Source organism: Mesitornis unicolor, unplaced genomic scaffold, assembly GCF_000695765.1.
Source record: "Mesitornis unicolor isolate BGI_N332 unplaced genomic scaffold, ASM69576v1 scaffold27494, whole genome shotgun sequence".
NCBI lineage: Eukaryota > Metazoa > Chordata > Aves > Mesitornithiformes > Mesitornithidae > Mesitornis > Mesitornis unicolor.
The window spans coordinates 16,296-29,843 of record NW_010178513.1 but is presented as its reverse complement, the minus strand read 5'-3'; the positions used below and the strand labels follow the sequence as shown (position 1 = coordinate 29,843).

The following is a 13,548-nucleotide window of genomic DNA, read 5'->3' as shown; positions in this document are numbered from 1 at the left end:
AAAGAGGGAAAGGAAGGGAAAACGAGGGAGATTGTTTTCAATCTCTTTGTTGATGGAACTGGAATGCTGTTAGTGTCACTTTTCACTACCTGTATTAAACCAGGGTGACTTGCTGCTATGTACATGTGCATGTAGATGGAGCTAGTTGAAAAATTTCCAGCTAGACAGTTTTTCCAGGAAAAACCAATTTAATGAAATTGAAATACTTCAAGGCAACATGTCAGTTGTACTAATAATTTTTGTGGAAACCAAGCTGTCAGCTGTCTTGCCCATTTCTCTGCCTGTCTGGCTGTAGGATTGTCTGGATGTTAAAGCTCCTCAGCTGTCTCCTGGCAGATCACTAAATTTAATCAGCTTCCTAGCGTCTACCATAAGGTGGTCCCTGACTCCCTGGATTAGTGGACAACTTCTCAACTCCACATGGCAAGCTTTTATATTCCTGAGCCCTTAAACAGTGGATGAGCAGTAAACCAAGGAAATATATTTAGATTGACCTAAAATATATTTTTTAGAGTTCTAAAGTATCAAAACTGTAGGGCTGTATACCAGCACCAGATCCTTCAAAGACTGGCGAATTTATTTAAAATACTGTATTGGTAATCATGGGAAGCAGTGGGAAGCAGTGGATTGCCAACAGTGGAGCATGTAATGGAAAGCAATGATTATTAGTGGCTGGAGAAGGGAGAAGCAAGGTCCAGCAGTGGAAGAGGCAGTGGTAAGAGAGGAGTGAGCTGGAACCTTTCAATTCTTTAATTTTAAGTTCTCTGTACCAGGGTCAGTGTTCAGAAATAGCAGTATTTTTTCAGCTTTTTGAGATAGCTAGGACAAGCACAATAAATACAAGGTTAAATGGCTTGTGATTGAGTTACTTTAAATAGATACATTTAATTGGAAAAAGAAAGGGCTAACTGGTTCACTACAGAATCACAGCATGGTCAGGGTTGGCAGGGCCCACTGTAGATCACCCAGTCCAACCCCTGCCAGAGCAGGATCACCAGAGCAGTCACACAGGAACACGGCCAGGGCTTTGGGTGTCTCCACACAAGGAGACTCCACAACCTCTCTGGGCGGCCTGGGCCATGCTCTGCCACCCTCACAGTAATGAAGTTTTTCTTTATGTTGAACCTCCCATGTTCCAATTTGTGACCATTGCCCCTTGACCTGTGGCCGAGCACAACCAAGAAGAGTCTGGTCCCATCCTCCTGTCATCTTCTGTCTTTGACCTCCCTTGCCAGGTTTAATACTAAGGAGGCCTTAGCTTTCCTTGTTGCTTCCCTGTGTCCTCTGACAACATTCTTGTATTCCTCCCAAGTAGCCATCCTCTCCTTCAATGTTCTATAAACTTCCTTCTTCAACTTGAGTTTATTCAGTAGCTCCCTGCTCAGCCATGCAGGTCTCCTGGCTTCCTTACTTGATTTCCTTGATTGGGATGCTCCAATCTTGAGCTTGCAGGAAATGATGCTTGAATATTAACCAACTCACTTGGGCCCCACTGCCTTCTAGTGCCCTATGCCATGGAATTTCTCCAAGCAGTTCCTTAAAGGGGCCAATGTTGGCCCTTCTGAAGTCCACGGTTGTGATCCTGGTTGTTGCTCCGTGCGTACTGCACGGGATCCTGAACTTCATCATCTCATGTTCACTATAGACAAGGCTGCCCCAAAACTTTGTATCCCCATCCAGTCCCTCCTTGTTTGTCAGTGCAAGGTCCAGCGGCACTCCTCTCCTTTTTGGCTCCTCCACCACTTCTGTCAAGAGGTTATCATCAATGCACTGCAGGCACCTTCTAGACTGTGTGTGCCTGGCTGCGTGGCCTTCCCAGCAAATATCAGGGTAATTGAAGTTCCCAATGACAAGCAGGGTCTGTGGTTGTGAGACTGCTTTCAGAAGTGACAGAATAGCTGGTTCCAAAATTCCTTAGTTTTGAGTTCAGCTCTGGTCGTAGTTTCCAGTTTCTGTGCTATAGTTTTGATGATTATTGCTTATCTCTGTCTTTTTAAACTTCGCAGGTGCCTGCAGACTGGGAGAGGGCATCCTTGCAGCCGGCAAGTCAAGCTAGTGCTGCCTTTAAGCAAAGTCCACAAAATGGCAATGTTTTCCACCCTTCTGGAGGATTTAGTACCAGCTCATTGGTTGCTGATGAGGAATCACAGGAGTTTGATGACCTAATATTCGCTTTAAAGACTGGTGAGTGACTCTTGTCCTTGTTTCTCAAAGGTTTTTACACTGTTCTTCACCCTAATGCTGTCACCATTCCCTGAGATCCAATTAACAAGATCCATTAATTTAATCTGCTTGCCAGTGAAAATTTGAAGTTTTGTTTTTTTTTTTCTTGGAGGGCTATTCCATGTAAAATATTGTGCAGGCTATCTAAATTAACAGTGAAGGAGCCTGCAAAAATATGTTTTGAGTCATGATGATAAGCAGACCCACAGAAAGAAGCCGTGGGTTGGAAGCTCTGACATTTTTTCACAAGTGCTTAAATGGTTAATTTGCTGCCTGCAGAGATGGGCGGTCTTGTCTTCTTTTCCTTCCTTTGTCAAATGGATATATAGACTACATACAGTGCCTATCTTTATTTTATGTATATATTCTCACATACATATATTTTTATATACATATACATTCTCACATCTGCAAGAAACAGCATAACTTCATAAATACTGATTCTCTGAACAAGTGTAAGACAAAATATTTATATAAAATACATTTGGATCTGAAAGATTATGTACACTGTAAAGATAAACTAGATAGACTTCTGCCCAAACACAGGAGCCAGCTGTGATGAGCTCACCATGCTTCTGGAAGACAGATGCAGGGGAGGTCTTTCTAGGTGTCCACACTTAATCTACACCTGCAAACCAAACCATTTGTCATCAGATTCCCCTCAACAGCCCTGGAGTTCAAGATTTCTCAGTCTCAGGCTTTGCCCTCTGTTATGTGTCTCTTTTCTGCCTTCTCACCCACTGCACCAATGAAACTCCAGGTTATTCAAATGATGAACCTGGCAGGTGCTAACCCAAGGCTGCAGGTGAAACACAAATGGACTGGCTTGGTCTAGGAGGTCACCTCAGTGATCTCTGGGGATACCATCGAGCCTTCCAAGAGACAACAGGGGGGTACTGGTGACATTAGTAGGTTAACTGGTCTGGCATTGATAATTTCAACTCCCTTCAGTGACACCAAGGAAAACAGTCAAACTGGTTGGGAGACTGGGAATGCTGCTAATGAAGGGGTAGTTTTATTCGGTATATTCATACTACTTTATCTCCTAAGCCAATTTCCACTGCAGAAAACTCTTTTAATTGTGAAGATAATTGGATGATGAGTAACTGGCCATTGCTAAGGAATGCACATTTTTATAAAGATTGTCAAAAATCTGTATTGTACCTATTAATTTGTCCCTGCCCATGGCATGGGTTGGACTGGGTGATCTCTAAGGTCCCTTCCAACCCAGACCATTATATGATTCTAATTTTCCTGCACATTTTGCAGACAAATTTTTTAATGCAGTTAAAGATTTTGGGCAAGACTTTCAAATCTGGGTGCATAAGCTTACAGTTTCAAACTTTTCTTTTAAAGTACCGAAGAAGGCAGATTTTTACTTCTTTACTGCTTCCTGAATATTTTGAAGGAAACCAAATAATTCTTAGATGCTTAGTAAGATATAAAGCCATTCACATCTAACACTTCCAACATTGCACACAGTGTTGCTGTTGCTTAAGCAGCTCAGTTGACATCCTATTTTCTGCGTTAAACTTTATGCTCTGTGGAAGACTGAATCTTAAATCATGAAGAACAATCTAGGCAACAGCTGTAGTTAAAACTCATGGTTAATATAATTCACCACAACTTGAGCATTTAATGATTATTTAATAAATCTTCAAGCTCCATCCTTGGCTAATTTGTTTTCAGTCGTTATAAAGGAAGGTCTAGAACCAGCTTTTTATTATTTTTCTTCAACTTTTTTATTGTCTTTTAAAAAAACATTTTATTAGCATTTGGTCTTGTGAGCTCTTTGTATTAATGTGCTTTGAATCAGAGACCTCAGGACACAACTGGAGATAAATATGTTTTGTTTGCATCGCTGATTCAGGTAGTACCTGACCCAATTTACACCACTGCTTATTCGTGTGCCCAAGCTGTGTCCCCAGCAACATTACAATGGAAAAAAATATATATATATATCTTTCTAAGTCAAACCAGTTGTCCCATCTGGGTCGAGCCCCACTCACAACATTTGAACAAGCCAAAATGAAGAGGCGGTGTTGAGGTTAGAGCAGCTTTAACCACCAAAGTAAATGTTTATCAGCTATTGCCTTAGATACAAGCTGTAGCTCAGCACATACTTGAAACAAACAAAAAAAACCACCTGAGCTTCTCTGTAACTAAAAATCATATTTGTTTTATTATTTCATCCAGACCTGCTCTCCAGTCCAGTTCAGTGCATGGCCAAGGAGTCAAGGTGCTCCCGATGGCACGAGGGAGGGCACCGAAAAGACGATGAGGTGTGGTGGGAAGTGGGATTTCTTCTGTTTGGCAGTACAGGCTTGTGCTGCTCAAGTATTCACTGAGCTGATGGGAATTTTATGATACAGTTACGCTGGTGGGCACTGAAAGGACCCCACCTTCTGGTCCCTCATGGCTGCACATTTCTCCTTCCACTTTTGCATCATTGCTTGTACTCACGTGAAATCTGGGTTAGAGTCTTCTCCTCCCCTTTTCCTCTTCCTCTCCTTCCTCTGCCTCTCTCTCACCCTCTCCCCTTGCCACTCCACATCAGTTTGTTGCCCTCTGAGCACCAGTCCCAGCTCCAAGAAAGCAGCAGACAAGAGGTAACAGCCACAAGTTGTGCCAGGGGAGGTTTAGATTGGATATTGGGAAAAAATTCTTTACTGAGAGTGGTCCAGCACTGGAAGGGGCTGCCCAGGGCAGTGGTGGAGTCCCCATCCCTGGAGGGGGTCAAGTGGTAGATGTGGCACTTGGGGACATGATTTAGTGGCCATGGTGGGGTTGGGTTGACATTGGACTCAATGATCTTAAAGGTCTCTTCAAGCCTTAATGTTTCTGTTCTATGACACTACTAGATGACCACTGCTTTTTCTCTAAAATGTAGGCTAAAATGTATGGGCAGTTGGAATGGCTTTTTGCCGCCTTGCTCTTGTCTGTAGTGGTGCTCTTGTCTGTAGTAGTGCTTCTCAAACCATTTTAGACCAGGTTACATTTCAGTAGGTTGGGAATTTCTCATCTCAAGCAGATAACACCTGGGAAAGAAGGAAAAAGGTGATGTGCACCACGTTAGCTGTTTTTATTGCTCCCAAACCGAGACCTCTGCTGTTTAGGTATGGAGGTAGAATATAAAGGCTTGCTCTGCTATTGCTTGAGCTTCACCTCTGATAAGCAGAAACAGAAACCTCCATTATCTGTCATTCCCTAAAACTGTCCATCTATAACCAAACTCAGCCTTAGCTGTGCTAACACATTAGCTCCCACTCTGAAGTTTGGCTGAGGATCGGCACTGATTAGCAGAGGAATATGCAAAAGATGTCTGTGTGCCTCTTTGCACTTCATCTGTCCTTTCTGCTTGTGTAGTTTGGGGCTGTCTGAAGGTTATTGTAATTTATGCTCATTCTCTATAGCCACAAAGTTTAACCTGGTGGCCAGGACCAGTGAGAATGAGGGTACAGAACAGCTAAAACCTCATTGCACTGCAGTTGGACACGCTCAGCTCAGAAATTAAGGATGACCAATGTAGGTTAAAAAAATCAAACAAACCCCCACAGCACAACTTTATTCTTTAACTTGCAGCTGTTCAGTGATTTGCAGTGCAGCTCCACAAATAGATGCATTGGCACACTTGGCCTTATTGCTAAATAAACGTGTCGGAGAACTGTGCACTTAGCCCTTGGTTCCGTAATCATTAATGCTGGGCCTAATTACAGATTAACCTGAAATACGGACTGGGTCAGATGAAGGCACACAGCTGCATTCCTAGCAAATTAGGTGGACAGCAATGTACTTCAGCCAACTCTTATGCTAGCTTTATGCAAGCTTTGCATCACATGGCCACAGAATTTTTTATATGGTGCTGAACCTCTAATATCATAAAGCCATGGCCTCTGAATGCCTTCTCAATTAATTCCTTGTTTCCATTAAATGTGTTCATGTCCATGCAGAAATGTATAGTTAGGATTCACTGTATCACCTCATCTCTCATTCTGCGGAGCCAGCCAGCTCCAAGGCAGTTTATGTGAAGGAAATTATAGAACAATTATGGCAGGAAAAAATAATTTAGGGACTTGTCCTGCCTATTGATATATGCTAAAACCATTTTTAAAAAAATTTTAATGAATTTCACTTTAATAATTTATTTTATTGTATTTCATGTTTGGTTTTTATAACGAATCAAAGGCTCTGTTTCTACTAAGAAAGACAATTATTTACTAATTACTTATTGTTAACTAACTGGCTGGTCACCCACCCCTGTAGGAAGTTGTTTGCAAAGACATTTATAGGTTAGGGTGGAGAATACCAGTTTAGCACATGGTACTTTCCAAATATATATGGGACAGTATCAAAGGAGGATATTGCTACATCTACATCTCAGTGTGTTTTTGCTCTTAATAGAGGCATGTGTGATAAATCCTAAATAAATATTCTAAAGGGAGAACACCTGGGAAAAAATCTACTATGCACATTAAAAACCCCCACAAATGCAGCTATTACAATAATGATGTTGTATAAACTAACTCATAATTTTCAATCTCATACACCCAGGGTTCCAAAGTCTGTCATTTGTGATTGCTCACAAGTGTGCTGTTGGCTGTTGAACATGACTCTGTAACACCCAGGAAGCATTTTTAGTCCAATCTAAACATTATTCAGAGAAGTCTGGATGTCTGTTGGTGTCATTTCTGTAAAGTCAAAAACTCCAAACCAAGAGTTATTCATGTGGCTTTGTCCCATATGGGTTTAAGGATGGTAGACTAGACTGTACGTACAAATAAAGGAAAAATTTATCACAAGTGATAAAAATGTGATTTGGCTGAATCAGATTATATACTAAATAATGTGAGTGCTATCTCAACTACTAACTAATTTCCTTTTACTAGATCTAGAACAGTAACTGAAGTAATATTTTAAAGGTAGGAATTTATGTTACTTACCCTGCCTGATGACACTGCGTTGTTCCCTTCCTCTCAGCCTCTGAGCAGTAACCATTCGAGGGGCATCCCAAATTGAGGGGGGGATCCTTACACCCCTCAATGGAGGCAGTGTGTAAGGATCCCCCCCAGTCAAGCATGAGACAGGGCTTTTACAGAATAAAGTGTCTGACTGTCAGTCGCTTGTTGCTAAGCCAAACCTCCTTGCCTAGCAAGCCTTCTAGCTTGGCAAAGTATTTTTATTTTTGTAAAACATGGTCTCCTTTTATGAGTCTTTCATTTTTCTCTTTGTCTGGGCCTAGCTGGTCCCAAGTACTTTCCAACACCAAGGCACAGTGTGACCTTCTGGCATATTTGGTAGTTTTTTGTCACCTGAGAGCACATGGTCAAGTCCTGCCCCACTGAAGCAGAGCATCCTGCTACAGGCTTATTGTTTCTATCTAATTCGTCTTACATGTACAATATAAATAATGATTGATTTGGAAAACAAGATGGAGATACAAAGTCTCCCCAGAGATACGAGCACGGTCGTTACAAAACAAACTCCATATTTTGGTGCAAGTTTGGGGTGTCGCAGGTGGCAGGAGCTGTGTACCAGTAGATGTGTACCTCCTGTGTCCCTCCACCAGTAGATGTCGCTGGAAGGAGCTCGCCGGGTTTCGGAGCCAGCCCTGACTTCTCGGTTTCCAGCCTTTCCTCTGATACCAAAGAGGAAAGGCCTCGTTTTCCTGCGTTTTCCTGCGTATTTTTCTTAAAATAGTTTGGGAAAAGGTAATACTCCCCGCTACATACCACCTCTAGCATCTCCAGGGGAGTACTCGGGGTCTGATTAAGTTCTGCTCTAATCCGAGAACAAGCCAGACCCATGAACTCAGTGAAACTCCCTCGTGTAAACGATTGCACCCTTCTCAGTGCCACTGTTTGGTAAGCTGGTGTCCTGGTTACACTCCTAAAAGGGATCAGCTCTCACATAGTTTTCTTTACATCAGCAGCAGAACAAGGCCCTTGTAAACCCAAAGTAGCCACTTCAGGCTCTGCTTCACCAAATTCCCGATAAGAACGTCCATAGCAAAAACAAATCTCCTTTTACTTTGCACAAGCATGCACAAAGTATGCCAGTATATGGCATTTAAGAATACACGTTGTGTAATATCATATTAGACCGGTGTTGAATCTTTTTGTAGTGACTAGCACAAGATTCCTTAAGAAACCCCGTAACTGCAATATAGCCACCAGTAAGAAAAATATCATCCTAACCCCAACAGTCAGTGTTCACCTTAAAATCTGCTCACAATTATTATATTTATATAACATGATTTTAAACATTTTCAGTAATGTATTTTTTCCCTTTTTGAAACCTGTACTTTCTTCAGCATAAGTACAGGTTTTGAGTGAATTCCAATCCATCTGATGATGCTATGTAAGAAGCATTGTTTTGTTTCTCCACTCAAAATATTTCATTTATATCAAGGTGGTTCTTCTATCCCAAAATGGTAAATGCAGGAGTCTTATTTATGTTCTCTATTACACGCACATTTCCTTTCTAAAACAGTTTTTAAGAAGATAAGAAAATAAAAACAAATAACTTGCTCAAGCAATTGCTGTTTTCCCCAGGACTTTCAAGCAGCTTTTAGTGATTGGAACCATGATTCAATGAAAAGGTTAAATAAGCATATCAGTTTAAATCAGCAAGTACTGCTTAATCGTCTTCAGTAGACTTATAAATAAGTATTTTAATGATTCAGAGCATAATCTTCTTGTCTTTATTATTGTGTCTCTGCATTGATGGATTTTTATTCTTGTCATTCCCTGATGCTAATGGCTGATCTCTCAAGAGCTTAGGTCATGCAGACCCAGGAACACGTCTCGTTTGGGAGATGTCGGCGTGTTCACTTTGAGACCCAAACACCAAAAACAGGTGTGGGGAGGATCCTGGTGGAGAAATACCCACTTTAAAAGTGCAGCAATAGCGGACATACATAGGAACTTATGAGGTAACTCCAGAAAAGTAAATTACCCTTACCTTGTCTTCTGCCAAACAAGCCAGAGCCTGGGATGTCATCTGGGGCAGAAATAAGAGAACTTAGTACAACTGATAGAAATTCCTGAAAATACTTTTTAGTACAAAAATGGAAGTCACAGCCTCTCCCAGCGTCCCCTGTTTGGGGCTTTTTGAGCCAAAAGTCATTCCTTTGAGATTCCCCTGGCCTGCATGTATATCTGCCCAAAATAAGTAACTTCCCTAGTTATTGGTAAGAGACATCACTGTAAGACCACGTCTGGAATTGGTCTGTCTTGAAATCATCGTGCCCAATTGCACTGATTTATTGAGTTCTCAACAAATTTAAAGCCTAGATGCGCTAAACGTTAACAGGACCCATATTTTTTAGGATTTCACAGAATCACAGAATGACAGAACGTTAGGGATTGGATGGGACCTCAAAAGATCATCCAGTCCAATCCCCCTGCCGGAGCAGGAACACCCAGATGAGGTTGCACAGGAAGGCGTCCAGGCGGGTTTTCAATGTCTCCAGAGATGGAGACTCCACAACCTCTCTGGGCAGCCTGGTCCAGTGCTCTGTCACCCTCACTGAGAAGAAGTTTCTTCTCCAATTGAAGTGGAACCTCCCGTGTTCCAGCTTGTGCCCGTTACCCCTTGTCCTATCATTGTTTGTCACCGAGAAGAGCCTGGCTCCATCCTCGTGACACTCACCCTTTCTATATTTATAAACATGAATGAGGTCTCCCCTCAGTCTCCTCTTCTGCAAACTAAAGAGACCCAGCTCCCTCAGCCGCTCCTCATAAGGGAGATGCTCCACTCCCTTGATCATCTTTGTAGCCCTACGCTGGACTCTCTCCAGCAGTTCCCTGTCCTTCTTGAATTGAGGGGCCCAGAACTGGACACAATATTCCAGATGCGGTCTCACCAGGGCAGAGTAGAGGGGGAGGATTTGCTCTACAGCTCAAAGAGAGAAGATGAAAATGTGCCAAAGTTTATAGTTACAACTGAAAATCTGAAAAAAAAAACACATTTCATAAAAACTAGTGCAAGCTTATATGTTTTAATATCAAATAAGTCAAATTTCCCCCAAAAAAAACTCAATACACCCCAAAAAACAAGGAAGCAACAATCCAGCAGAACTCCTGTGTCAAAGGATGGAGAAGGTGGCCTCCCGAGGTCTTTTCCAGATATGTTTTGGAGGTTTTTGTAGCCCAAATTCTCCTATTCTCTCACAGCAGAAGAAAAACACAATGCACCAGCTTGTGCCAAATGTGGGTTTAAAGAAGATTTAGTCAGCGTCTTTTCTCATGGTGAAATTACAATCCTATTAAAACAGCTGGAATTATAGTTTAATGGGGAAATTGTATCATTAAAAATCAATTTTTCATGAAGAAGTCCTTGGAAATGCCAGACCATAACAGCCAGACCATGAACCCAGGCCTTGATTTACGCTCTCGCCATTCCAAGGCAAACCCTGAATAGCTGTTGTACAATTTACTGGAACAAATAAAGCGACTGACGGTGGAAATGTGAAAAAAGCAGGTCTGGATGGTACAAAACTACATCAGGTAATGTTAGATATCTGTGTTCGAATCGTTGACTGGTGAGAGGAAACCTGCCACATGGCTGTGGGGCAGGGAAGCGCTACGATAATCCGAATAAAGCAGATATCACGGTTTCTGCGCCAGGATTTCATTCTCACTGAGTTTTGGGGGTGGTTTTTTGGCTGTTTCAGGCGCAGGTCTCAGCGTCAGCGATAACGAGTCGTGTCACGGCAGCCAGGACGGCGGCAGCATGGCGAACTCCCAGATCGTAGAGCTGCGGAGGATCCCCATAGCAGACACCCACCTCTAACCGCAGCGCTTGCTTGGGCTTTTTTGCTGGTTTTTCTTTTTTTTTTTTTTTTTTAAATCCAAGCCTCTGTATTTTTATATTTGTACTTCCTTTTGCACTAAAACACTCTATGAAACTGTGTAGTAGACTGCTGTGAGCTTTACTGAGCGTTTAACAAGGAATGTTTGCTTGAGGCTCTGTATATCAGAAAATAAACTGTAAATTTTTTACAGTGGCTGAGCATCAATAGATACTGTGGCAATCGGCCTAGATTCGTATCTTGTAGCTAGATGAAATATGTCACAAACTGTAGCTTTTTTTAATTAACCTGTACGTGTAACGCTGATTAATAAAGGCAGTAGAGTCCCTTTGATACAAACAAGTCTGTTATTTCTGCGAGCTGGAAGGTTTTGCAGACACCCTCTTGGACAGGAAGGCTTTTTAATTACACGGCAGTTCCAAGTTTCCTAAACCGTGCTCTTCTCGCTGGTTTTTTGAGTACCCAAATCTGAAAACTTCACAAACTCCAATAAAGGCACGGCCTTGAGCCAGGGAGCTTCAGATTTAAATGGTGACACGATAAAATATGAGATTATGTGAAACAAAGAACGGGAAGGGAGGTGAAGGACAGGAGTGAAACCACTGGCAGCTGCGCGCTGCCGGCTGCGTTACCTTGCTGGTCTCAATAATATTAAACTCCCTCCTCACAGCCAGGAATAAGAGGGAATTCCAGAAAGTTAAGTTTTCTGTTAATCTCTGTGGGTGCTGCACAGATATCCCCACTCTGCTCACTTATTGCAGAGTCAGGTCAGTAATCTGGGGTCAAAAACGAGCAAGATGAGTTCCTTCCTTGGGAAAAAAACAAAGAAAAATATTCGGAGGAAGTATTTCAGGCTGATCTTGTAGGAATCATTAACTCTGCTCCGGCATGGGTGATCTGGGAGAAAAACACATTAAAACAGGAGAACGTGGGAAATTCGCTATGAACATTTCTGAGTATGGTGTGGAAACACAGTAAATGAGAATGCAAGTCTTATAGAAATACCATAAATGAGCATGCAAGTCTTCTATACCTTCTTCAGGGGCTTGCCTAAAGCCCTAAATGCTGGGCAAGCTCTGAGCAACCACCTCTCCCTTTAAAAAACCACTTTTCTCGTATAAATCCTTCCATGAATTTTGCTATAGTGACATACAAATTTTGCTGTATTTAATTACTTGTTGAGCTGAAAAAAAAACCCAAAACCCCAAACCCCAGTTGTGCGTCCCAGGTCTGCAATAGCTGGTAGGACTGCAGAGCTTAGAGCCATCACTCATACCCAATGCAGACATAACCTTTAAGGTCCAATGCAAAAGCATTCACAGGCACAGGAAACTATTTCTACCCAGCAAAGCCCTCAAACAAGGGCTTTTTAAATGTGCATTTGTACTCACGGGAAATGAGAGTATGTCTGTATTTACTTAGTTTCTGCTGCAATCAAGCCTTAAATTTCTGACTCCCAGGAATTTTGTGGACTCTGTCATGAAAAAAGGAACAAGTTTTTGTGGTCAATGATGAAGCTGACTGGGGGGTTGATGATGGGGGAGAAATGAGCCCTGCTTCACCATGGGCCATAGACAGGAGCACAAGGCAGTAGGGGTAACATAGAGCAGAGTGGGTAACTATGCAAGAACAAATCATCCAAGTGTATTTTAAAGTTCACTTTTCTGCCTATCAGCTGCAAGTATCATCAAAAGAAGTCTCTTAATCTGGAGTTTAATAGTTTTGGGTGCTTACATCACAGAATCCCAGGATGTCAGGAGTTGGAAGGGACCTGGAAAGCTCCCCCAGTGCAACCCCTGCCAGAGCAGGATCACCAGAGCAGTCACACAGGAACACGGCCAGGGCTTTGGGTGTCTCCACACAAGGAGACTCCACAACCTCTCTGGGCAGCCTGGGCCATGCTCCAGAACCCTCACACTCACAAACTTTGGCCTCATCTTCAGCTTGAACCTCCTGTGCTCCAGCTTGGGACCATTGCCCCTTGTCCTGGCATTGGACATCCCAGAGCAGAGCCTGGCTCCTTCCTCCTGACACTCGCCTTTCCCAAATGAATCCCCAGGAATGAGGGCACCCCTCAGTGTCCTCTGCTCCAAGCTCAAGAGCCCCAGCTCCCTCAGCCGCTCCTCAGCAGGAGATGCTCCACTCCCTCCATCATTGTGGCTCTGTGCTGGACTCTTTCAAGAGAGTACTATGTTATCATTTTCTACCCAGAAAACCTAGCCATTGAAGGGTTTCTTTTAAACTATTTCAGTGATTTGTCTGTTTTGTTGGGGTTTTTTGTTGTTTTAGCTATTTATTTGGGTTTTGTCCTCCTTCATTCCTCCCAATGCAGCTGAGACAAGTGCTGTCCACCACCGATGCCCCCTGTCCACCGAAGTCCCAGCGCGACGCCTGGCCCCGTACAGCGGTTGCAACACCCACTCAGCTGCACCAGGGCTGTAGCAGATGTTTCGTTACTCGCCGTGCGTGCTACTACACGCTGTGAGAAAGCTTATAAAAGAAGGATGTTTGTT

General features: G+C 42.7%; 1 protein-coding gene across 1 annotated transcript in view; it reads left to right on the top strand.

The window, feature by feature from the left end:
• The window catches only part of LOC104539057 (G-protein coupled receptor 98-like), a 12,130-nt gene extending 895 nt beyond the window's left edge, over nucleotides 1–11,235 (top strand). The window contains exons 2-3 of the mRNA XM_010182484.1: nucleotides 2,007–2,184; nucleotides 10,898–11,235. Of these exons, the coding sequence (XP_010180786.1) occupies nucleotides 2,007–2,184; nucleotides 10,898–11,016 (297 nt within the window). The 3' untranslated portion in view covers nucleotides 11,017–11,235. The remainder of the gene's footprint in view (nucleotides 1–2,006; nucleotides 2,185–10,897) is intronic.
• The last annotated feature ends 2,313 nt before the right edge of the window (nucleotides 11,236–13,548 follow it).